The 26,891-nt window shown below is 36.2% G+C and overlaps 1 protein-coding gene across 4 annotated transcripts; it reads right to left on the reverse strand.

The window, feature by feature from the left end:
• Positions 1–2,238: 2,238 nt before the first annotated feature.
• On the reverse strand, positions 2,239–9,552 carry LOC140973475 (exosome complex component RRP45A-like). Of its 4 annotated transcripts, none has more exons than XM_073436300.1 (10): positions 9,335–9,552; positions 7,857–7,963; positions 6,816–7,025; positions 6,257–6,343; positions 6,040–6,154; positions 4,591–4,671; positions 4,290–4,478; positions 3,954–4,207; positions 2,929–2,987; positions 2,239–2,619 (listed from the first exon to the last, which is right to left on the reverse strand). In XM_073436300.1, the coding sequence occupies exons 2-10, from the start codon at positions 7,961–7,963 to the stop codon at positions 2,402–2,404; spliced, it is 1,320 nt and encodes a 439-aa protein (XP_073292401.1). In that variant the 5' UTR covers positions 9,335–9,552; the 3' UTR covers positions 2,239–2,401. The 4 variants fall into 4 exon arrangements, with proteins under 4 accessions (XP_073292401.1, XP_073292400.1, XP_073292402.1 ...); XM_073436299.1 differs by having other exon boundaries at positions 6,257–6,352; positions 9,335–9,550; XM_073436301.1 differs by having other exon boundaries at positions 4,002–4,207; positions 6,257–6,352; positions 9,335–9,548.
• Between the last annotated feature and the right edge of the window lie 17,339 nt (positions 9,553–26,891).

Here is a 26,891-nt window from a genome sequence, read left to right on the forward strand (position 1 = left end):
TTAAATACATTATAAATTCAACATTAGAATTTATTATTTTAAATTATAAATTCAACACCTTGAATTTTATCACCTTCAAAATTTAATATTTAATAAACTCAATTTTTGAGTTTAATAAATTAAATTCTCAAATTTTATAAATTCAACTACTTGAATTTATTCTCCCAAAATTTAATTATCATAAATTCAACTCCTTGAATTTACTATATCATAATATAAATTCAACTTCTTGAATTTGTTCTCTCAACGGGAACAAACGATCCAGTGCTTGTGTGACCCTCAATGGTTCAGAGATACAGCTAGCCGTGGGTTCACAACTCCTTGTGATTCAGGACATAATCCTTTATTCGGGCTTACCCTTATTAGCCCCATTCTATGTATCAACAATTGATCATGAGAATGTCAGAAATTATATTTCTGATTAAACCCATCGAATCATGGTAAGTGTGTCTAGTAGCATCGCCCCATGATTCCCTAGGTATCACTGATAGTGCCTGCAAGAACCAGTCGATTATGATTAACGTACAATACGATCCATTCATCTCATATATCCCGATCGAATCTGCAACCATTGGTTCATCGAGGGTTGCATAATAATCCGATAACTATGTGACACATATAAATAGTGGTATCGCATGTACCACTGTAGAACTCCTTCCCCAACGTACATCTCACACCCGTAGGTGAGCGGTGAATCCCCGACTACAATGCACTGGCTTCTATATGTGTCGCAACTGTACCCAACCTCGCTACCTGATGACTCTCTTGGAGCCGGTAAACGAGTCAAAGCACAGCCCTTGCATATAGAGCCTCAGTGTTGTCCCAGGTCGTAAGGACTAATGGTGTACAATCATAACCACGGACGAATCCTCTCGATGAATGATAACCACTTGGAAAGTCCGATGGAGGGTTGTTCGGTATAATCATCATATGACTACCCATCTGCATGTTTGGACATCTCTATGTCCTTACCAAGAAAACGCGGTACACAACATCACAGATGCTAGTCTCGAGCTCAAGCGACCTTTATCCACGTTTTAGGCGGTTGAATCGACTAAGAACGAATTTAGATTATACAGTACTTACAAACGAGTTTTAACATCGAATTACGATTCGTTTGTATTAAAGTATAATCAAGGTCTTTATCTATGTTGTTCACATGGATATACAGATAAAGAAATAACAAACCATGAAATAATGAATTGTATTAAAATAAAGATTGTATATTACATCTGAGTCAATAAAATATCTAACCAACAGTTGGCTTATAGGGCATCTACTCTAACATTTAAAAGATAAAATTATGTACTTATTAAAAAGTTTAAAAAAGAAATAACCTTTTTTTTTTCTTTTTAACGAAACACGTATTTTATTATAAAATTATTTAAGCTTCCCTTTTAACGGCCACATTATTAGGCGAGGCTAGCCCTCTACAGTTACGTGGTTAATTATATAACCATTCAAAGTATGCCAAATTCGTCGGCTACTTCATAATAATAAGTCCCATGTAATTTTTGCTCAAGAATCTGAAGTTATGAATATTTATTAAGGAATATTATATGTATTATTAATTTGGTAAGTTGTAGTTTCCTTTTCTATTCTCAGTACATGTTCGTGGAAGCCAATATTATATTTCCAGCAATTGTAGTTGTACAATATGCTTCGTATTACGAAACTTGTGCTAACATACATTGATACATATCAACTTAATCGAAGGCTTGTGAGTTAATACATGCACGAGTTATTTACTTTCTTTCAGCATTTATTTATACATTGAGTATATCTGTATATGCGACTATATATAGCACCACGCGCCTCGAATATTAATAATATCTAGCTTGAGCTCGACTCGAAGGTTAATTGTGGAGACTTCCAAGAGTGTAACTTGAATTCCTTGATATATGGACGAGTAGATTTATTTTTAAAATGAATTTAGATTGTCTTTATTACAAACAAACTAAAATAGTGTCCATCATTCTTAAGTTCATATCTGATAATGAGGCATGCTTACTTTATTTTTATTTTTTTGGTTATATGTGTAATGCGTGCTTTTATAGATTAATAACTAATATTTTATATCAGCACATCAGTTCAATTTATACTGATAATTTTCTTATGCACTAGTACTATCCCTTCAACGACGAAATCAGTTATGGGATTCAACCAGATAAGGAAAGAGCCAGAACATAGTAGCTCTGCACTGTTCCACAATTAGTTTTTTTCTCCCACAGGGTAATGTAAGAACCTATCTCAAGTTTCCCAACATATAGATTAAAAAGAAAATTTTACAGGAGAATAGAAAAGATGCTGAATAGATAAAACTTACAAGCTCTTAGAGTAGAAAAGATGCTGAATAGATAAAACTTACAAGCTCTTAGAGATCTTATATAATGGAATTTTTTTAACTTAAATCATGGTTTGGATAGGTTTTCTTTTTCCGTCTGTGCTTCGGCTTGACTGCATCCATCAAAGTCTTTACTTTGGTTGTCTGTTCTCCTGTCTCAATAGTCTGTTGCAATGATGGTGTGGAATCCATTTCAGTAGGGGTTTTATCAATCATAGTGAACTGTGTCTTCACAGATGGTAACACATCCATCTTCTCAACAGAGGTTGCTGCAGCTGCACAACACATAATGATTTACTATAATATGCTAGTTCTAAAATCTGAACCATATGGCTTCAGCAATACAATTATCAAATAAAATACATATTTTTTTTGAGACATCAAATGTTTATGATTGCTAGGAATATTTTGAAAAGACGAAAATCAACAGCTTGGGATATTTCTTAATTGGAGAATATGATTAAGAGCAGGCAATCTAACTTGAGACCATGGCTAGAATGGTGTTTAGACGCAGACACACTCCTTAACGAAAAGGTGCAGTTGTGCTCATGCAACATACATAAAAGGATAGACAACTAAAATACCTCGTGATGCGAGAGATGCTTTCAGTTCATCACCATTTATACCCTTGGAATACGGATCCCTGCAGGGGAATGATAAAACCCAGAATCAAATAGCTAATAAATGAATATTCACTGGAGTTGATGTCTCAAAATCAGACAGGACAAGGAAATTTGTTTCAATAGGACCAAGATCTTGGCGAAGCAAGGTGACGGGTGACCAAGACCAAAAATCCCAGAAGACACGTAAGTATCAGTTAACCCCAATTTAGCAATTATAGTGAATTACATAAGGCTACTACTTAGAACATCTGAACCTATGGCGTTGAATGATGGTTAAAGAACCTACCAAATACTGTATTATTTCAAAGATTTTCAACAAAGTATAATCCTTTCTTCTTGTCATTACTAATTGCTGTTCAAAAGAAAAATAGCAATTTTGAAACAGCAGATGCAACCACATAGAAAGTTCTGGTCTCTGATTATTCCTGGGCACTTTTGATCAATGAATTTATATCCCACAGAACTCAGTCTATTTAGCACTAGGGAAAACGTCTGATCACTGAATATTCCTGGAAAGCTTTGACCTTCTTTCACTTGTCACGCAACTTAAATTCTCCCAGCTTCCCACTCCAAATCAAAGAATGTACGGTTCCCTTCACTTTCGTTTAAAATAATACTCTCCATCTTTGTTTTCTACAATTTTTCTTCCCAGCATGTCAAATCATCTCAAAAGTTCCCGACTTAACGTTCCCCCAATTTGCCTTTCACTTTATCATCATCCCAAATCTCAAATCTATATTTCCAGCAATTATTTGAAACAAGTGGCCTCTCTTCACGTCACTTAACGAAAAAAATGTCATCCAAACACCATCAATTTTCAATATTCGGAATTTGTGTCAAAATTATCAAAGAAGGGTGACGCAAAAAACACAGTGAACAAAATGCACCACCTTAACTGGCACAAAACTATTGACCGACTGAGATTTGCATCTCAATAAAATCCAAGAAATACAAATAAGAAAAGCTGAAACAGAACAAGACTCTACCAACTGGATGGACCACCAATGAAACTTTTAAATTTCGCATCACCCAACCTGCTTCCAGTTTTCTTCGATGAGTGGGTTTCAATTTCCATGTCATCACTTCGATTGACCTTTCTATCCTCAATTTTCAATCTTGTTTTTTCCATTTCCATTGACAAACAACGAACTCCCATTCCGGCACCTTTGCTAACATCTACAACTGGGTCAGGGTGTCGTTTGATTTTTCTCAATGCTCTTTCTGTATTATACGACTCAACCTGCACAAAGAAATGATAAATTTCAAATAACAGAAAAGATCTTCAAAGACTTGTGTGCACATGAATTATGCAGACCACTAACAGCTTTCGTTATTTTGTTAGTTATATCAGCGGCCTTTACAGATGCAATGCGCAAGCATTGCATAATAACACTTTGTATGACTCCATCTCCTCCAGCTTTTTGAATAGCACACACATCACCGTTCGTATTAAGAGTAGCAGTCAATTTTCCTCCCATAACAGCTTCTTCAAAGTTTGATGGATCAATTACCTACAAACACGAGTCAGAGCATAAACAATGAATAGAGGATGCAATTGATTTCAGAAGAGACAAGAAAAAGGAAAGTCAAGGAAAAATTAACTACCAGTTAATGTATTCTTACCACTGTACTCTCACTACCGATAAACGCAAAGGTTATTGCTACAGGGAGGTGGTGCACAATTAATGGAAGTGGTTCCCTCACCTGTCACAGTCAACAGTCATATTCAAGCTCAAATTTTAAATTTCAAGGCAAGTGCAAGAAAAATATTCCTGCAAAGCAAATTAAAATCCACCAGAACCCCTTTAAAATCAGTAGACACCGTAATAAAAACCCCTTAAAAATCAGTAGACACCATGTTAAAGCAGTGAAACATAGAACTAAAAATAAGAAACAGGCAAAAAAGCAAAACACACTTGCACTTACAATCTACAATGGTCTATTAAGCCAATAAAACAGAAAGATATGCAACTTTTAAACTCTAACCGTCAGATTGTTACTTAAATATTCTCTCCTGTTCTTCAATTCCATAGAAAAGAAAGAGACCAGGAATCCGAACAAAGCTGGGGGGCAATAAATTATCCCAGAAACATTACCTCCAAAATCCCATGTACATGTCTCTACCCTAACATAATTCTCTTTTATGTAATATAAATTATAATATACCGAAAGAAAGCTATTTTATAAGTTATGAAAAACACATGTAAAATATATATTAAAAGACCTAGAATATACATCGCATGTACCAAATTTACAGCATCAGCAAGCAGATATCAAGTCAACAAAAAACTAACTCAATTTTTTTCCCAAGTCCATGCCCAGAAAAATCAATGATCCTAAAAATGGTTCGTGGGAGGCCATCAATGATATGTGACTCGATTACATAGTTGTCAAGGACTCAGTGAGCACCTAGGCCATGGAGCCTCAGGCGCAAGGCGGGGCGCGCACCTTACCGAAGCAAGGCGAACATTTTTTAATTTTTTAAAAAATATATTTACCTTAGAATAAATATTTTTTTTTTATAAGAAACGATATTTTATTAAAATATGAAATAATCAAGTAACAATATCACACAAAACAAAAAATAATTAAAAAGTTTATAGTAATTAGTAGCATGATTGAAAATTTTCAATCATCCAAATCAATTTCATCTTCTTCCATTGAATCATCAGAGACTTCACTTATGTTCTTCTTGGATTTCATCATTTTTTTTTATCAACATTAACTTTTTCTTCCTCTTCATCCAAAAGATGTGAAATCGATCTTTTTTGGATGTTTTGGATGTAGATGCGCTCACCTCATTCTTTTGTTCAGAGCTCTCTTCTTCTGATTCAGGTGTTAGGGCGTTGGGTTACTAGAGTTTGGGTTTGGGCTTTTGTTTTAAACAAATAATTAAAAAAAATTCACTTGGACGTGCTTAACCTCCAAGGCTAGTCCAGGCAAGTGCCTGGACTCGGTTTAGTGAATCGCTGCGCCTGGGACTCGCCTGGTGGCGCGTCTCGCCCTTTGACAACTATGCTCGATTACATCGCAACAATATCTTTAAAAATTATCTATAACGAATCAACCGACCTCAGGAGAATGTATGATAACTTCTTGATCGTTATCTCCTCCCACTGTGCACTCCGGCCTTCGAAATGTCAAAAGAGCCACTAAAGCAGCAATATTGGCAGCGTCAACAAGATTTCTATTGTAAAGGTAAAGGAAAACACAAATTAGACAAGGTTTAGAGTTGCAGAAAAACAAATAATCATGCATTGGGAATTCAAAGGTACCATGTCCAACTCACCCCCCATTGTCTAGAATGTGGAGATCAATACGAATAGACCAAACCCATTTTCCGGCAACAACACAAAGTGATTCTGTATCCACAGCCCTGCTTTCCCTATAACACACTTTTCATGATTCATATGAAACAATAACATTTTTTTCAATGTAAACCATGATTGCATTAACAATTCAACAAATCAAGTTTCACAACATTTTGCAAGAAAAGAGGAATCAAATCCATGAAAACAAAGTTGCTATTACTGTAGGAGCTTCTATGAGCTAAGATTGCTTTCCTCTTCCAATGCTGGATACAAGTCAATGGATATAGAACGCAGACTTTTCGAACAAAATCAACAAGTCAAGTTTTACAACATTTTTAAGCTACATTTCATCCACAAAATTTTAAACAGATGCAATGGCCTGGAACTCTTTATGTGCTATCACAATTTAATCCAGATTTTCAAACAACTAGATAAAAGTTCAAACTTCAAACCCAGTGTTTGATAAGCAGTCTGCATAACATTATGCAACAACACATAGCACAGATCTGTAATTTTAAAAGAAGAGGCGGAAATTACCTCAATCCACGATCAACTATGCGACCTAACTCCACTGCAAATACCCCAGGACGGCCTATTTCAAATGAAGGATCTGCCATTGGAGAGAACTCTGTGTATATTGAAAGAGTTCCTTCATTAGGGCGGTCCCTGTAAGGTTGAACAAGTTGGGAGGTCACAAACCCCATCACATGTGTTTGACCCAACTGCACCTCTGATGAACCATCTTCCCTGTGCACATACAAATCCTTCAAGCCCATTTACACATCTATATAGCTAAACCATAAGTTGGGAAAAATATCATACTGAAAGGTAATATAATCTTTAGTTGCTCATTTGAATTAAAAAGATGCAACCGTTGTCAGTCACAGGTTGAAGCATAGCAGATATTGACAAAAATAATATTACATTCAATCTTTAGACCATGTGATGAGAAATTGTGCATCTTTCTGTATACTCATATGGTAAAGTGTTCATCAATTTCATTTAAAAAATAGAAAAAACTACCATCATGATCTTCCAACTTTTCCACCTGCATCAGTTCTTAAATTTTATACAAATAGAAAGCGGCCATATGATCGACAGCAAATCAGCAATCATCATACACAAGCCATAAGGGTACGTGCAAAAGAACTCATTTTCAAGACACTCACTGATTCCATAGAAACAAAAATTCGAGACTCAAGCACCAATGAAAATCAAAATGGCAACAAAAAGGACTTTATTGGGAAAATGTTTAGCCCTAGCACGTACCTTAGAGTTTTAAGAGTTAAGCACATCAAACCAAAGGTTCGGGAAACTTTTCACAAGGGACAGACTTTCAAGAAGCCAATTGCATCGCAGAATACATTTCGATGCGGACAATCAGTCCATAAAGTATAATCATTTTGATTCAATAAAAGAAGCTGTATTTTCTTTAATAATTTATAACCGAACCCATATCACCAGTAATTTAAGGTCCCAGAAATCATTAAAAACATAATGATGGAAGTATAGAGTATTACGAGCACAAGTAAGTTGAGCTAAATGAATGTTTGAGAAAATGGTGGAGTAGATCCTCACCTGCCAAACTTGATCGCCACATTCCGGTAATCAAATGGTCCACGCCCATCAATTCTAAGATCAGAAAGCAGCGCTGTTTCGATAAACTTCTTCTCGTTAAGTGTCATCTGCTATGTATTGCGAAAAAAACACCAACAGGTCACTGATAACCATAAACATAATACAAAGTTATTACAAACTCGAAGAACTATAGAATTAGGAGAGAACAGACGCCAAACGTGGTTAGGGTTTTTGAGAAATTCAATATTAGGAGAGAACAGACGCCAAACGTGGTTAGGATTTTTGAGAAATTCAATTGGGTCGTGAGTAGGGATGGCAACGGGTCTACACTCGGCTCAGCATAAAATCAACCCCGTTCGAGCCGGATCTCTGGTTTGGGACTGGGAGAATGCGGCGGCTATAGAGTGTGAAGATTAGGATTAAGTTAACCTTAATAATTTAAAATAACATAATTATTTTATATTATATATACAAATAAATAAATAATATATATAGGGTTTGACATCATAAACAAATAGAGATAAGTCCATCTCCAACCACAAAATCTATTTTAGTGCAAATTTTACATTAAAATATTGCGATTTTTGCACCAAATACAACATTCATCTCCAACCCATTTACTTCAAATCATACACAAAATATTCTTTTTATTTTACTTATATTAATTATTATATTTTATTTGATATATTTTTAATTATGACTAATGCTTTATTAATAATAAATTAAATAATAATATTTAAGTTTATAATTTAATTATATAAAATAAATTAATGAATATATAATATGTATCTCAATTATGTGTTTCAAGTTGCATTTGTATTTCGATTATCCTTTAGAATTTAGTTATGAATTGTATTGTTATATTAATTTTTTGTATTTGATTTAAATTATATTAATTAAAAATCATAAAAAATTATTTTTAAATATTATAATTAAAGTAAATAAATAAATATTTTAAAAATGAACAATTATTATGTTATAATTTTTATGATTAAATAACTAATTATTTAAGTAATAAAATCAATATTATAATATTATTTAAAAAATATATATAATTTTAACTATAAATATTTATAATAAATATAAATAAAAAAAATCAAAAATAAAAAAAATAAAAAAAAAAAAGAAAACCCCTGCGCCACTTTGGCGCAGGGGTCTCCTCCTGCGCCAAATTTGGAGCAGGAGGAAGGGGCTGCGCTATTTTGGTTAAATAGTGCAGCCCCCATCGGAGCAATCAAAGCTGCACAGCTTTAGAGATGGCCTAAGAATGCTTCGTCAGAATATACATTCAAGAGAAAAGATGTGGATTTCCAAATTTTCCCTTTGATTTGATGAAGCTCGTTGAACAAAATTACACAGCCTAGGTACTCGTATTCAAGAATATCACGTAACTTCCCAAAGAACAATTCAAATAGGACATAAACTTAATTCCTTACTCAATACAACACAAACAACCAAGAATCGAACGCAAATCTCACCTGAATCGAACGCAAATCTCGCACAGAAAACTTCGATTTCTTCTCAATTCAGTACAGAAAAGAGGCGCAGGGGCTTGGGAAAGAACTTCAGGAGCTCGACGCTTCTTCTCCGGTGTTCTGGGCGGCGCTCGACGGAAGCTGTCGCACGTGAGGGAGAGAGCAACGGGAGTAGGGTTCTGTTTTCTTCTTCCTTTCACATACGGAGCGGGAGCCAGGTATGGATTTTTCTCTGCATTGATTTCCTTTTTTGCCCTTTTAATTAAGTCTTTTTTTTTAGTTTTTAATGGTTTCTCCTTTGATTTCCCTTTTTTCCTTTTAATTAAGTTTTTTTAAAAAAAAAAGTTTTTAATGGTTTTTTCCGAGGGGAAGTTGGTGAAAAATCCCAATCAAAATATTTCTTTTGGATTTATTCCTTAACCACAAAATTATGGTACTATGTCATACAAAATGTGGTACACTTTATGTGGAAATGTGATACACTTCATGTGGAAATGTGGTACTAAAAAAGTACCCAGGAACTGAACACAAAAAAAATCGACGACTGGGGACTGAAAGCCAATTTCCAGTTTTTCCAACGTTTTTTCCAAAGCGCTGTCCTAGGTTTTAAAAAACACGCTTATCGATCACGATTTCGTTGTCTTTGACACCTAAAATGCAACAAATTTTTAAAAAATGTTGTCGTATCCACCAAAAAAATACGCTTAAAGACAACGGTTTTTCTCATAAAAAACAATGATTTTTTAAAAACTGTTGTTTTTGATAAGAAAAAACGCACAAAGACATCGGTTTTCATTGTAATCGTTGTTAAAAAAAAGACAATAGTTTCTCGTTAAAACGTTGTCTTTAGAGTGTGGTTGAATGTAGATTTTATTGTAGTGTGGGTCGGAAACCTAATTTTATAATCATTAAGTTGAGCCAATTTTATTCATTATTATATTAAATATCATTATTAAAACCCAAGATACAAGGGTCTAAGCCCACCGAACACTCCTAAATCTTTAAATAAAGGAGCAACCTCCATATCCAAGGTACACAAAGATGTTTGGATCAATGTTGCCGTTAGAAACTATTAGTCCAAATACTTTGAAATTGTGACTTATCTTGCTCCCATCACATAAGAAACTATTAGTTTCAAGAACTCCAATTATAATTGTTGTTGTAATTTCTTACACGTGTAAGATAATTTCTTTGATTATCTCATGTTTGATCTGCACATGTGGGGGGTCATGGCTCAGAATATCGCCGAGGCCCTAACTCATTGAAAGGGACTCAACCAAGCTTCATGTTAGGAATCCCATGCTACTGCGACAGAGAAGGATGCAAGAACAGTATAAACCACCCCAGAGCAAAAACCCCTGAATGATTTTAGGACTTTACAAACACATCACAAGAGAAAACATGGAATGAAGCTTTTTTCATGCCGAAACTGTGGAAAGCGTTTTGGCCGTTAAAGGAGACGGGAGAACTCACAAGAATAACTGCAGCAAACGCTGGTTGTGAGTCTGCGGTTCGGACTTCAAAGACAAAAGATCACTCAAAGATCATGTGCCGTCGTTCGGTTTTGGTCATGGCCCCTCTCTTCCTCCCACTTTTGATGAGGGGAAGCTTGCTATATGAAAAATCGATCTTTAATATTTGATTCTGAACCGAAGACCAGATTTAATATGTGTAGTCAAAGTGGCGTGAAGTTGGGTGACAAAACAGACGGGATTCAGAACCGAAGACCAGAAGAAACAAAAGACCTACTATTATTTTCTATTATTAATTTTCTTACTTAATAATCGCATCAATTATTTTCTTATTTAATAATCACATCAATTAATCCAACAATAATCACATGATACACATTCATTGAAATATCGCACTAACTCATTCAACATTAATTTTGGGTCATCGAATATATACCTCGAAATTGTCCGACGATTAAACCTAGTGTGAGTCTCTTGTGAGACGGTCTCACGAATCTTTATCTGTGAGACGGGTCAACCCTACCAATATACACAATAAAAAGTAATACTCTTAGCATAAAAAGTAATACTTTTTCATGGATGACCCAAATAAGAGATTCGTCTCACAAAATACGACCCGTGAGACTGTCTCACACAAGTTTTTGCCTTAAACCTACAGCATAAACCCAAATAATGCATCAATATATTTTGATTAATGCGACGAAAATAAATTAAACTCGAACGAACAAAATTCTCGATACCGGCAGCTTGCTATACCTTAATCAAACAAGTTGTAAATGAGAACTAGTAGTTGTAATTGAAACGTTTACTGCTAAACTGCTATTGCAATTTTTTTTTGAAACTATGACCGAAAATACATACATACTCATATACATATGAATAAGTCAATCATACATTTTAAAATTCATCCAACCACTGAATAAAAATAACTGCAGTTAAAAATCTCAAACGTACTCAATCCCCTAGTCTACTGGTTTAAAAGAAAAACTCTAACATAATATCAAATGTCTTACAAATCAACAACATATAAAAAGATTCAAAAAAATTTAAAAATATTGTTTAGACACATGTCTCATAAACATATTATGCGGAAGAAATGCAAGGTCCTCCGGTTTCACGTGCACCCTCAGCTCAGCCTACTCAGTCTTCAGTGCCTCCAGTCTCCTCATCCACATGATCACCCGCATCAATCATACCTAGTGAGTCTAAAGACTCAACACACCTGAACTGTTATAACAAGTACATATACATATCATGTAACAGTGATAAGTACTGTAAACAAAGTAACTTTCGTGATCTTCAAAAGCATGAACATAGACATAAACATATCAAATCATGTCACATCGTATCATCATATTCCTATTCATTTTATTTATTGAATTCATATCAAGAGTTGTGACTTTCGTATCAGCTCGAGGTCGACGGATCCATCTACGTATAACCGCTGTACCCGGCGGCGGGGACATCAGCGACAGTTTTACCCGTCCACCGAGCCTTTGCCTTACATGTTCGTGTTAGTCACAACCAACTCATCTCTTTCAAAAACATGTCATCGCATTCATCACTTATAAAATTCATGCATTTACATACATTTCTTAAAACCAAGCGCGCAACGTATTTTTCAGCATTAACATAAAAATCCATATTCAATATCAACATATACAATTTAAATATGCAATATCAGTTGTCAGGGCACTGTCAGGACTGTTAACCTAAATCGGTGCAACATGACCATTTCTCATTCGAACTTATCAAACGTCTTAAAAACATATTTTCAATCATTTCTTAGACTTAAACTCGAGCCCACGCTTGAACTTCTATAATTCATTTAAAACTTAGACCGGAGTCCTGGTTTTAACCTGAATCAACCCGAAACTTAACCATAGTTCAGAGACTCCTAACCAAACCCCGAATGACCAAATTAAAAAATCAATAACCTCGGACACATTGACATACCAACACCAAAAACGAGACATGTTCACCAAAATCATTAATCCTCAAGTACAGGACTAGCACTACGGCGCTGGATGTGTAGCACTATGGCGCTTGGTAAGTGCCTAGGCTCCATGCACCAGCGCTGTGGCGCTACAATGGCCGAAGCTCAAATGCTTCGGCGCCAAATGGGCAGCATCGTGGCCCTCAGCCCCATGCTCTCGAATGCGCACGAACCACCCGAACGCCCCTAAAACCGGACCACAAACAAGGAATATGATCTACCTCATACAAAACCATTCCCGATCTGAACCTAGTGCTTAACACCATCCACCAGACGTGATTTTAGTCCTCTGATCCTGGCAGCCCCTTACCAAACACGATCAAAAAGTGAGAAGCATGAAAGTAAATCCAAGTTTTATGTATTTTTCCGATCCCACTCAAGCATAAATTGTTAGCTCCTTTAAACATCATGCATAATCAATCAAAGACATGTTATATAGCGTGAAAGATGAGAAAATAAAAGAATTGGGCGTGTCTTAATATATAAACGCTCAAAAGTTCTAACCGACGAAGCGAGGGACGAGCACCGGAGATACGGGACAAAGCTCCTACCGAAATCTCCTTGCAAAATGCACAAAGATTGCTAATTTTCTGTGAGGTGGGCTGCCGAGAGGTTAAGGGAGAGATGCTAGGGTTTTTGGAGTGAAAAATGAAGGAGAAAATATAATAAAAGAGTGGGCCTATTCTTTTTTCTTTTTTTTACAGTGGAAAACTTAGGCCCATCAACAAGAAATAACAAGCCCATTAGGCCCATAACGAGCATGTAAAATATTTTGTTTTGATACGTTTTCAAAAATATTACCCGAGCACTCAAAAAGTCTTTCATTTTGCTAAAAATCGCCTACCGGTTTAAAATATGGTTCAACGTGTAAAAATATCTTAAAAATGCCCATTTTCGAAAATTACATAATAAATACACCATATATTAAATAATTATTTAATAAAAAAAATTTCTTAACTGTCTCCGGTCTCCGTTCCCCGGTCGAGCATAAAATACTGCTAAGAGCCCTATGTTATGCAATTAAGTAAACCACGCCATAAAATCATGAAATCTGGTCATAACCATGCACTAAATGCATTTAAAAATAATTAAATAAACATTTTAGTAACCCCTAGATTTGCATACAGTCTAGTTACGTCGTTCGAATTTCTAGACCTTACAATTCCTCCCCTCTCTCTTAAATTGAATTTCGTCCTCGAAATTTAAAACTTACCGAAGAGCTCTGGGTAACGACTTCTCATCTGATTATCGGTCTCCCAAGTAGCTTCCTCGTCGGAATGATTCAGCCACTTAACTTTGACCATTTGGATCACCTTGTTCGGGAGTCTCTTCTCCTGTCTGTCAAAAATCTGGGTAGGTCTCTCCTCGAAAGTTAAGTTCGGTGTCAACTGCAGAGGCTCATAATTCAGCACATACGAAGGATTCGACATGTACTTCCGCATCATCGAGACGTGGAACATATTATGAACTCCCGCCAGATTCGGCGGCAATTCAACTATGTAGGCTAGTGTCTCAACTCTCTCGATAATCTCGAGGGGTCCTATGAATCTAGGATTGAGTTTGCCCTTCTTACCAAATCTCATCACACCTTTCATAGGGGCAACTTTCACAAAGACGTGGTCACCCACTGCAAACTCTAGATATCTGCGTCGCTTATCTGCATAACTCTTCTATCGGCTCTGAGAAGTATTCATCATATCCCGGATCTTGACTACTAGCTCTGTAGTCTGTCTGACAATGTCTGGGCCCAACTCGGCTCTTTCACCTACCTCATCCCAATAGATTTGTGACCTACACTTTTTCCCATAAAGTGCCTCGTATGGAGCCATACCAATAGATGCTTGATAACTGTTGTTGTATGTGAACTCCAGAAGAGATAACTTCGGCTCCCAGCTGTCCTGGAAGTTGATCATGCAAGCCTTGAGTAGATCCTCTAAGATCTGAATCACTCTCTCAGATTGACCATCGGTCTGAGAATGGAAATATGTACTTAACAGAAACTTGGTATCCAATGCCTGTGTAGACTCTTCCAGAATGCAGATGTAAACCTCGGGTCCCTATATGACACAATGGACAACTGAATCCCATGCAATCTTACTATCTCTCTTATGTACAACTCTGCGTACTGAATCATGGTGAAAGTCTTCTTGATCGGTAGAAAATGTGCTGCTTTAGTGAGTCGATCGACTATCACTCAAATGACATTATATCCTCCAACTGTCCTCGGTAGCCCTGTCACAAAATTCATTGTGATGTCCTCTCATTTTCACTCGAGAATAGGGAGCGGTCTAAGTTTCTTGCAGGTCTTTGATGCTCTGCCTTAACCTATTGACATGTCAAGCACTAGGACACAAAACGCAAAATGTCTCGTTTCATGCCCATCCACCAATTCAAAGATTTTAGATCATTATATATCTTCGTACTCCTTGGGTGAATAGAGTACGGGGTGCTGTGGGCTTCCTTCGTAATGCCTTCTCTCAGTGAATCACCACTAGGAACCCATAGTTTGTCGCGATATCGGACTACATCATCCTCGACAGAATACAATCTCAGACCTTTGGACTCATCCCTCAGTCTCCACTTTTGTAACTGCTCATCAGAAGACTGACTTGCTCAAATCCTGTCCTTCAGCGTCGATTATACTATCAGGGTAGAACGAAACGACCCTCGCTTTTTATCTTTAAAATCCTACTGATTGTTTTTAAAAAAAACATCAATTTTCAAAGTTGACCATTAAAATAACTTAACATTTCCAGAATTCAAAATAGTTTAACATTAAAATCTCACATGCATAAAAATCCTTAAATCGTCAATTACCAAATTCAACTTCTACTTTTAACATGAACCATACTAACTTCAAATAAAGCATAAAAGTCACTAATAAAATCATTAACATAATCTTTTTAAACTTTTAACTATGAAGCTAATGCGTAAAATAAAGGCCCTTGGGAGTGTACTGTCGGACTCGACCCACTCAAGCGTCAGCGCCTCCCTCAATATCGTCACCTGTAGCATTCAAACCTAGTGAGCACATTCTAAACAAAAGTAACAAATAATATATATACAAGCACATGCATTAAAATCGTACTTTGATTTAAAATAGCATTTTTTTAATCATAAATAGATTATAAATCGTAAAATTGAAAATCATAAAACTTTCAATCCTTTATCATTTTGGGAGAAGTTTGATCTTGAAAGTGACTAGTCTTTATCGTCAGGTTGACTTATCAGTCTTAGATCACCATTGCGCATGACGACGGGCACTAGGCATCGATGTAAAATGAAAATACGATCGTTTGGCTCTCTCTTGGGCCTTTCCCTCACGATATTCCCAAAAATCGTATATCATATCCCCTTTGTCACAGTCAATTCACGTCCTTCAAAATATTTTTTTTTCTTTTTCAAATCATAAAATATCGTGTTTTTTCTACATTTGAAAAATAACATTTTAACAGTAAAAATTGCACAGCTTCATCATAAATAATAAAATCCCATATTTTCATCATAAATATTTTAAAATATCATTTAACATGTATTATGATTTTTCGGGACACTGCCAAGCCTTTCGTACTACCCGGGACACAAGATGACCATTTTGCCCTTGAACCCTAAAATTCTCTATTTCGACTTTTATTGACTCGAGTATATCCCAAATCATCATATAAGCTTAAATCCTCTAATATTTTTCTTAGACGTAAACCCGATCGATTTAATAACTTAATGACTAAACCATGAAGTGTTTTAGTCCGAATAAATTCAAAACTTAATATTTTCTTCCCAAATTCTAAACATAAACTTTTCATCCTTAAACTTAACATGGCACCTTAAAATACACACATAAACATTTCTTAGACGTAAAATTAAACTCCTCAATTAATTTTCCAATTCTTTTAAAACTCAACCGCACGTCCCGGTTTTAACCCTAATTGACTCAAAACTTAACCAAACTTGAACCATAGCTTATTAACACCTAACCATACCATATGTAACCCAAATCAAACCATTTAAGACCTTCGAAATAGCTTAGAACGCCTACTGAATTTTTCTGCACATTTGATCAAACCCTAGCCCAAGCCAACTTTCAATCCATCGAGCCTAACCCTTAACCATCATGTCCAGACCCTATGTACCCATCCTAGGACCTAGAGTGAACCTTTATAACTCTACTGGACCAGCCTCTACAGTCCTAGCACTTGCAACCTTAAACCCGCGCCCCTACAAGCCTTAAGCGACCCAAAGCGCACGCTCCTTCCCTATCCCTTTCACCAGCCTTCCCTTGGCCTATCTAGGACCATGACTAGATCCCTTTTTGATCCCTGGACACACCCCAACAGCAGCCCATAGCCTGCCCCTTCAAGAAACCTAAAACCGAAACCCTAGTTCATATATGATCCCAATTCTTGTTTCTTGTTTTCCTCTTGCTTTCTAGCCCTTAGCCAAGCCTCTATGGACCCTTAATCATGTCGAAAAATGTCTCCTTTCATAACCCTATCAAGGCAGCCCCTTTGTGCAACATAACCATGGATTTAAAAATCAAAGTTTTATCATGTAGATGCCATAAAAACGAAAATAAAAGGAGAGTTTCATATTTTTCATGCAAACATGATTAAACACACATAATATGATTTAAATGGTGTAAAAAGAAGGTTTAGAAACGTACCTTTGAGTTTAAAATGCTCGAAATACGAATACCGTAGCGGTGGAACTGTTAAAGTAGATGCCTTGCAAGCCAACAATTGGCTCGGAATTTTATTGACTCAGTTGTAATAAACAATCTTTATTTTAATATAATTTAACTTTTAATGGTTTCGTTTCACTTTATCTGTATACCCATGCGATCAGCATAGATAAACTTCTTGATTATGCTTAATACAAATGAAAAGTAATTCGATGTTGAAACTCATTTGTAAACACTGCATATTCTAAATTTGTTCCTAGTCGATTCAGCCGCCGAAAACATGGAGAAATGTCGCTTGAGCTCGAGACTAGTATCTGTGATGTTGTGTACTGCGTTTCTTGGTAAAGACATAGAGATGTCAAAACATGCAGATGAGTAGTCATATGATGATTACACCGAACAACCCTCCCTCGGACTTTCCAAGTGGTTATCATTCATCGAGATGATAAGTCCGAGGTTATGATTGTACACCATTAGTCCTTACGACCCGGGACAACACTGAGGCTCTATATGCTAAGGCTGTGCTTTGACTCGTTTACCGGCTTCAGGAGAGTCATCAGGTGGCGAGATTGGGTATAGTTCCGACACATATAGGAGCCAGTGCATTGTAGTCGGGGATTCATCGCTCACCTACGGGTGTGGATATTCTATGTGATCTAATAAATTAATAGTGCGTGGAATCTCTAGCCAGAGTATGAGATGTACGTTGAAGAAGGAGTTCTCTTGTAGTACATGCGATGCCACTATTTATATGTGTCACATAGTTATTGAATTATTATGCAACCCTCGATGAACCAATGGTTGCAGATTCGATCATGATATATGAGATGAAGGGACCGTACTGTACGTTAATCATAATCGGCTGGTTCTTGCAGGCACTATCAGTGATACCTAGGAAGTCGTGGGGCGATGCTACTAGACGCTCTTACCATGATTCGATGGATTTAATCAGAATTATGATTTCTTACATTCTCATGATCAATGGTTGATACATAAAATGGGGAAAATTAGGGTAAGTCCGAATAAAGGATTATGTCCTGAATCACAAAGAGTTGTGAACACACGGCTAGCTGTATCCCTGAACCATTGAGGGTCACACAAGCACTGGTTTACTTGTTCCCGTTGAGATAATAAATTCAATGAGTTGAATTTACAAGAAATAAGTTTGATATGATCAATCGATAAGCTTATAAATAAAGTTTAAAAAAGCTTATAGAAATTTTGGGAGCATAACTGCTAAATACAGTCAAAGGGAATGCACCTGTCTTATTTAGACATTGGTGATCTCGATATTAAAGTGTGCATCATAATGACAAATAAGTTGAAATTGTCACATCGATGATGTAAGATCGTCGATCGGGATTATGATGATATTAATGTAATGGAGCATGGATCATGGGCTTGTAAGAGTATAAGCTCATCATGCTAATTTATTAAAGTTCAAATGGGATTTAATAATTAAATTATATTTTAATTGAATTAAAATATAGCCCATTAAGTTTTTATAAAATATGATATTGATTAATGTAATATGAAAATATTCATGATAACATAATTTTAAAAACTTGCACACAAAGAAAAATAATATTAATGCATTAATATTCGAGATTGCATTTAATGTGGCATGTATTTAGAATCTTTAGTTAACTTAATTAATTGGATTAATTAAGTAAAAAGAAAGGTTAGAAATATAATTAGAATATTTTATTATTCTAATTGCATGAATTTTCGAGAATTGAAAAAAAAAATACATTGCAAAAGGCATAATATTCGAGAATCACGATTAAATAAAGGTGTTTATTTAATTTATTAAATTCTTTAATAATTGTGGTGGTTAGTGATAAAATTATTAGATATATGATTTATCAGTTAATTAAATTTGTTTAATTAATTGATGTTAATATTTGATATTAAATGCATGAAGGATGATCGAGAGCCTTGACCAATGTGTTAGGTGTATGTTAGGATATTTTACTGTTTTATTCATTTTGTGTTAAAGTGGACCTGGTTTATGGCTCGTTCCCACCCCATGAGATGTATCCCTTATGTGCCATGGCTATTTAAATGTAATTATTAGAAATAGTGGGAGATCAAGACTGGAAGATGGTGGACTCGATGCACAAAATGAAGACATGTAAAATATTGGAAGCTCATGTAATAGTTGCATTTGCATCCCTGCATTCACCTAGGTTTTGGACCTGGATCCATGTCTGGCTCACATGAATCTAATAGTGTTGGGGATCGATCATCCTTATTTATTTATTTTTGAATGTCATATTATGATATATGCGATATATAGTATTATGCATGTATGTATATTATTAGATAATATAGTTGCATGAATCCGGCAAACATACAAACTCGTGGTGCGCGATTTTAAATTAAAATGATGAGACAATTTTAAAATTAAATCCCTCATCTTGAATAAGATTCAAAATTTATATCAAACCACAAAAGTAAAAATTAAAAGAGTTTAATTTATTCTTGTCTTCCATCAATCGTGGCTGCATGTTGATCGCTACCCGCGGACAATGTCTGGCTCATATTGTCGGGGAGTCCTGGACGCCGGAAAGCTGTGACTTTCACCGGACATATGATGTGAATTGAGTGGAACTCTCATGACTTCGGCTCATATTATTGGAAGAACTCATGGCGATCGTCCACTACAATTCAATATTGATGGGTCGGTTTGACATGTGAATATAAACGGCTTCATATTATTGGGTCCTTATTAAACGTGAGGGTAAACACGCGGAGGTTGCATAGGGATGCAATTGGATTCTACCTTTTAGAAATTATAATTGGCTAATATTATTCGAGATTATAATTGACTAATTGGACTCTTCGTGCACACTAAGGAAATACGATTTCCTTTTTTCATCAGACGGTGGTGGAAATGTCAAAATAGTGTGAAGGAAATTTATAAAATAAAAATCCATATTTTATATCTTAGAATTATTTTAAAATAATCAGCAATCATTATTCTGTTTCCATATCAGTATATTTTCGATTTTGTCACATAATCCATTTCTGTTATTAACAAGCTAACCGAATCTAAATTTCAAGACTGGTTGGGAAATTGTTCTGAATTCAGAGAAAATGGCATACACACTAATGTCAGTCCTGTTGAACTGACAAAGCATGAAAGATAGTAGAACCATAGTATGCAAGCTAAAGTGTAACATGCACGCTTTTATGTCAAATGAACTGTAGGGACAATTTGAGGAAACATTGAATTCTGTTGACATTCGAATGCACGTGCAATAGTTGCATGGTGTATGAAACTCATACAATGATGCACAACATTTTCAAGGAGCTCATGACTACACGCATGCAAGATGGGGCTTTGGCCCATGAGCGTGGTGTATATATGACTGGGCTTATTGAGAATGTGGTGGGCCTGGAATATGTGATTCCTAACGAGTTGGTAAATAACATCAATTTGTTGTCTCTCTCTTCCTCATTTGACGGGGTTATGGCGAACTTCAATTTGAATAAGATAGATGATAGCTTTTAAGAGCTAGTCAATACGCTTATGACTTATGAGATCATCATAAAAGATAAAAATGTTGTTTTTCTAATGGGCCTCTCGTCATACGAAAATGGCCCACAAAGTAACGGAAAATAATGTTCTGTTCCTCACAAGAAAAACAAACTCAATAAGAGGCAAACTCTTAAGGACACTTAAACGGTCTTCAATGCCCGATAAGTCAGAACATATTTATTTTACTCAAAAAGCTCGGACATAAGAAATTATATGCGCCAGAAATGTTCTGAAAATGATAAGTGAATGTCCAAGTAAACAGGATTTCAACAACAAACAAAAGAAAGTTAGATGATCCAAATCCCGCACAAATATGGCACGCTAGAATATGTCACATTTCCCAAAGAAGTATGCACAAGCTAGTGGGAGAATGCATGTTTGACTTGTTAGACATAAATTCTCTACTTACCCATGAGTCATGTCTAAAAGGAAAAATGACAAAGACTCCATTCAATGGAACAGTGGAATGTGCGCATGGTCTACTGGATTTGATCCACACAGACGTTTGTGGCCCGCTAAGTGTTAGCACAAAATATGAGCAATACTGATGACCATTTGAGGTATTGGAATGTTTATTTGATAAAACACAAACTTGAGGCATTTGAAAGATTCAAAGAATTTAGATCTGAAGTAGAAAAACAGCTAGAAAGAAGTATTAAGACACTTCGATTTGATCGAGGTTGAGAATATTTAAGTGCTGAATTTTTGGGTTATCTAAAAGAGAATGAGATTCTCTCACAGTGGACTCCATCAACAACACCACAATTGAATGGTGTTTCTGAACGTCGTAATCAAACCTTGATGGACATGGTTCGATCTATGATGGGATTCACTGAATTGCCTACATCGTTTTGGGGCTTTGCGCTTGAAACTGCGGCAATGTTGTTGAATAATGTCCATATTAAAGCAGTGGATAACACACCATATGAGATATGGATGGGAAAAACTCCCAAATATTCTTACATGAGAATATGGGGATGTCCTGCTTACGTGAAGTAGATAGTGGGAGACAAATTGGATAGTAGATCCACTTTGTGCTACTTTGTAGGATATCCAAAGAATTCTGTTGGATATTATTTCTATCATCCCAATGAAGCAAAAGTGTTTGTTTCAAGAAATACCACCTTTTTGGAAAAGGAATTTCTATTAGATAGAAAAAACAAGATGATAGAACTTGAAGAAATTCAAGATACTCCCTCAACTATAGTAGTTGAACATAATCCCCAACAACCAGTAGTTGAAGTACAAGCTCCTATAAAGTCTGATAGGGTTATTAGACAACCTGCAAGATATACGCTTCTTCATGAACAAAACCATGATAAGCATTGTGAAAGGGGATCGAATAAGGTGCCCAAGTGCGCAACGGAAGTTTCAAAATTTGTTTTTCATCAAGAAAACCGAGCACCTCATTTCTATAATGTGTAGCAAATACAAAAACACCAAAATGTCATACATAGGGTGTTAAGAAAAATATACCTATCAATCTCTTGAGATTGATGTTTGGCTCCAACTAAGTTGTAAACAACTTAGCTCTTGAAAGGATGGCAAATCTTCAAACTTCCCTTTGAGCACACCTTGCTCAAATATTAAGCCCACCACCAACTAGCTAGAACCCCTCTAATTTTGCACTAGAAAAATTAAAGGATTTTTCTTTGAGAAGTATTTTCTTTCCTCAACTATTGAAGAAGAAAATTGAGAGAAAAATGAGGGAGAAAGACATCCAAAATTTCGGCCATCTCATGCAAGGAGTGAAGTGGAGGATGACTTTTCTTGGTCCTTGAAAAAGTTAAAGTGAGCATGAGAGACACATGCCTTGTTAATTGAAAAAGGTTGTCTCCCAACTCTTCACCTCCTCATGCATATTATATTATTTGGGCATGTAACATTTACAAAGCCCATGGACTTTTATTTTTAAATATCTCAAACACATTTGAGACTATTTAAACTTCACTTGATTTAATCGAGCCCACTAGTTTAATAATTATTTTCTATTGGGCTCTACAAGACCCAATAATATTTAATTCATTCAACACTTGAATTAATTTAATTATTTGGACTCTACTAGGCCCACTAGTGTTTAATTAATTCAACACTTGAATTAATTTAATTTAGTCCATAATAATATTTAAGAAAATCACAATTTTCAAATACATTATTTATTTGGTCAACTTTTAATTTAGGAACACTTTCACAAATTAAAAGTTACATTGCTCTCATAGAAGTCATACTTCTATTTTTCCTTACGCGTATAAACTCATTTATAAGCCGTTCAACACATTGAACTATTTTACTTCTCAACGGGATCTAGAAAGCTAGTACTTGTGTGGTCCTCAATGGTTCATTGATACAACTAGCCGTGGGTTCACATCTCCATGTGATTCGGACTAAACATGTCTTTATTTGAGCATACCCCAATTGCTCCGTTCTTACTTGTCTACTCCTTGATAACAAGAACGTCAGAACTCAAGTCTGATAGTACCCAACCAATCATGTTAAACGCCTAGCAGCATCGCTTACATGATTCCCTAGGTATCAAATGATAGTGCCTGCAAGAACCATTCAATTATGGTTAGCGTACAGTACGGTCCCTTCATCTCATATATCCCGACCGATTCGACAACCATTGGTATATCGAGAGTTGTCAATGAATCGATACTATGTGTCATGTCGTAGTTGCATCGATTGTGTAATCTATGAAACCCCTTTCATAATTACCACCATACTCTGATCAGGGATTTCAAACTACATACACATAGGATATCCATACCCGAAGGTAAGTGGTGAATCCCCGACTACAATGCATCGACTCCTATATGTTTCGCCAAAACACCCAACCTTGCCACCTGATGACCCCATGAGAGTCGGTAAACAAGTCAAAGTGTAATGCTAGCACATAGAGTCTCAATGTTGTCCCGGGTCATAAGGACTAATGGTGTACAATCATAAACTAGGACGTTTCCACTCGATAAGTGAGAACCACTTGGAAAGTCCTTTATGGAGGTTTGTTCAGTGCATTCTACAAGGAGCACCTATCTGCATGCTCGGACATCACAATGTCCCCTACCAATGAAACATGGTACTCACATCACAGATACTAATCTCGAACTCGAGCGGCCTATATCCTCCTTAGCGGTGGGTGAATCGACTAGGAACTGTTTAGAATATACAGTATTCCAAATATGAGTTTCATGATACTCATCATATGAGCATCTCATATTCTTTCTACTATTTGTATATTCAAGGGCTTTATCTATGCAACTAGCATGGGTATACAGATAAAGATGTGCCAAAATAATAATTTCAAATATTATTAAAATAAAGATTGTTTATACATAGAGTTTCATTGTGAACGCTCGGCCAACACTTGGCTCGACGTGCACCTACTCTAACACATTGTGTTGGATGTGATCCAATGAATTTCAAAGAAACAATATCTTATACTAATTCAACCAAATGGCTTGAAGCCATGCAGTCAGAAATGGACTTTATGTATTCAAACCAAGTCTGGACATTAGTAGATCCACCTGAGGGAATCGTCCCCATAGGATGCAAATGGATCTACAAAAGAAAGCTTGGGACGGATGGGAAGGTAGTGACCTTCAAAGCAAGACTGGTTGCAAAAGGTTATACTCAAAGGCAAGAAATCGACTATGAGGAAAATTTTTCACCAGTTGCTATGTTTAAGTCTATTAGAATACTACTAGCCATAGCAGCATGGTACGACTATGAGATATGACAGATGAATGTAAAGACTGCATTCCTCAATGGAGACATCAAAGAAGAAATTTATATGTCTCAACTGAGGGATGCACATCAGTAGAAAGTGAGCATAAGGTATGCAAACTTCAAAGATCTATATATGGTCTCAAGCAGGCGTCAAGGAGTTGGAACCTCAGATTTGATAGCACTATCAAAGAGTTTGATTTTGCTAAGAATCATGAGGAACCATATGTGTACAAGAAATTTAGTGGGAGTGCAGTGACATTCCTTATACTTATTGTTGATGACATCCTACTAATTGGGAATAATATAGGATTGCTGCAATCAACTAAAGTATGATTAGCAAGTAAATTCTCCATGAAAGACATGAGTGAAGCATCCTATGTATTGAGAATACAGATCTATAGAGATAGATCAAAAAAGGATGCTGGGACTCACCCAAGACACTTATATCTATACCATTCTGAAGCAATTCTCTATGGAAGAGTCCAAGAGAGGATACTTGCCAATGTGTCATGGTGTTACTCTATCTAAAGCTATGTGTCCTAAAACTGATGAAGAGATAGAGATGATGACACGTATTCCATATGTGTTAGCCATTGGTAATATCATGTATGGTATGATATCGACACGTCCTGATGTTGCTTATGCTCTGAGTGTTACAAGCAGATATCAGGCGAACCCTGGTCCAATGCATTGGAAGGCCGTGAAAGATATTCTTAAGTAATTTAGAAGGACTAAGAACTTGTTCATGGTCTATGAGGGTGGAGAATTGAAATTGGAAGGATACACTAATTCTAGCTTTTAATGTGACGTAAATGATTCGAAATCGACCTCTGGTTTTGTATTTATGCTAAATGGTATGGCTGTCTCTTGAAAAAGTTCCAAGCAAGACACCGTTGCGGATTCCACCACTGAAGTTGAATACATTGATGCATTTGCTGCAGCTAAAGAGGAAGTTTGGATGAGGAATTTTGTCCGAGAGTTGGGCGTTATTCCTAATGGAGTTGATCCAGTCCCGTTGTACTTCGACAACACTAGTGTCATTGCGCAAGCAAAGGAACCAAGGTCTCATCAGCGATCCAAACATATACTGAGGAAGTTCCACATCATATGAGAGATTGTGGGAAGAGGAGACATATCGGACGAAAGAGTCCCCTCTGCAGATATTGTTGCTGATCCACTTATAAAGCCCTTGCCGGGACCATTGTTTGAGAAGAATCGCGAAGCAATGGGATTAAATTTTATGGGTAGTTGGCTCTAGGGCAAGTGGGAGATTGTTAGAGTAGATGTCCTGCAAGCCAACTGTTGGCTAAGGATTTTATTGACTCAGTTGTAATAAACAATCTTTATTTTAATATAATATAACTTTTAATGGTTTCGTTTCACTTTATCTGTATACCCATGCGATCAGCATTGATAAAGTCCTTGATTATGCTTTAATACAGATGAATCTTAATTCGATGTTGAAACTCATTTGTAAACACTGCATATTCTAAATTTGTTCCTAGTTGATTCAGCCGTCAAAAACATGGATAAAGGTCGCTTGAGCTCGAGACTAGCATATGTGATGTTGTTTACTGTGTTTCTTGGTAAGGACATAGAGATGTCCAAACATGAAGATGGGTAGTCATATGATGATTATATCGAACAACCCTCCCTCGGACTTTCCAAGTTGTTATCATTCATCGAGAAGATAAGTCCGTGGTTATGATTGTACACCATTAGTCCTTACGACCAGGGACAACACTGAGGCTCTATATGCTAGGGCTGTGCTTTGACTCGTTTACCGGCTCCAAGAGAGTCTTCAGATGGCGAGATTGGGTACAGTTTCGACACATATAGGAGCCAGTGCATTGTAGTCGGGGATTCACCGCTCACCTAGGGGTGTGGATATCCTATGTGATCTGATAAAATAATAGAGCGTGGAATCTCTGGCCAGAGTATGAGATATACGTTGGAGAAGGAGTTCTCCAGTAGTACATGCGATGCCATTATTTATATGTGTCACATAGTTATCGAATTATTATGCAACCCTCGATGAACCAATAGTTGCAGATTCGATCGGGATATATATATGAGATGAACAGACCGTACTGTACGTTAATCATAATCGACTGGTTCTTGCAGGCACTATCAGTGATACCTAA

The sequence above is a fragment of the Primulina huaijiensis genome, chromosome 3 (genome assembly GCF_012295235.1).
Source record: "Primulina huaijiensis isolate GDHJ02 chromosome 3, ASM1229523v2, whole genome shotgun sequence".
NCBI classification, from domain to species: domain Eukaryota; kingdom Viridiplantae; phylum Streptophyta; class Magnoliopsida; order Lamiales; family Gesneriaceae; genus Primulina; species Primulina huaijiensis.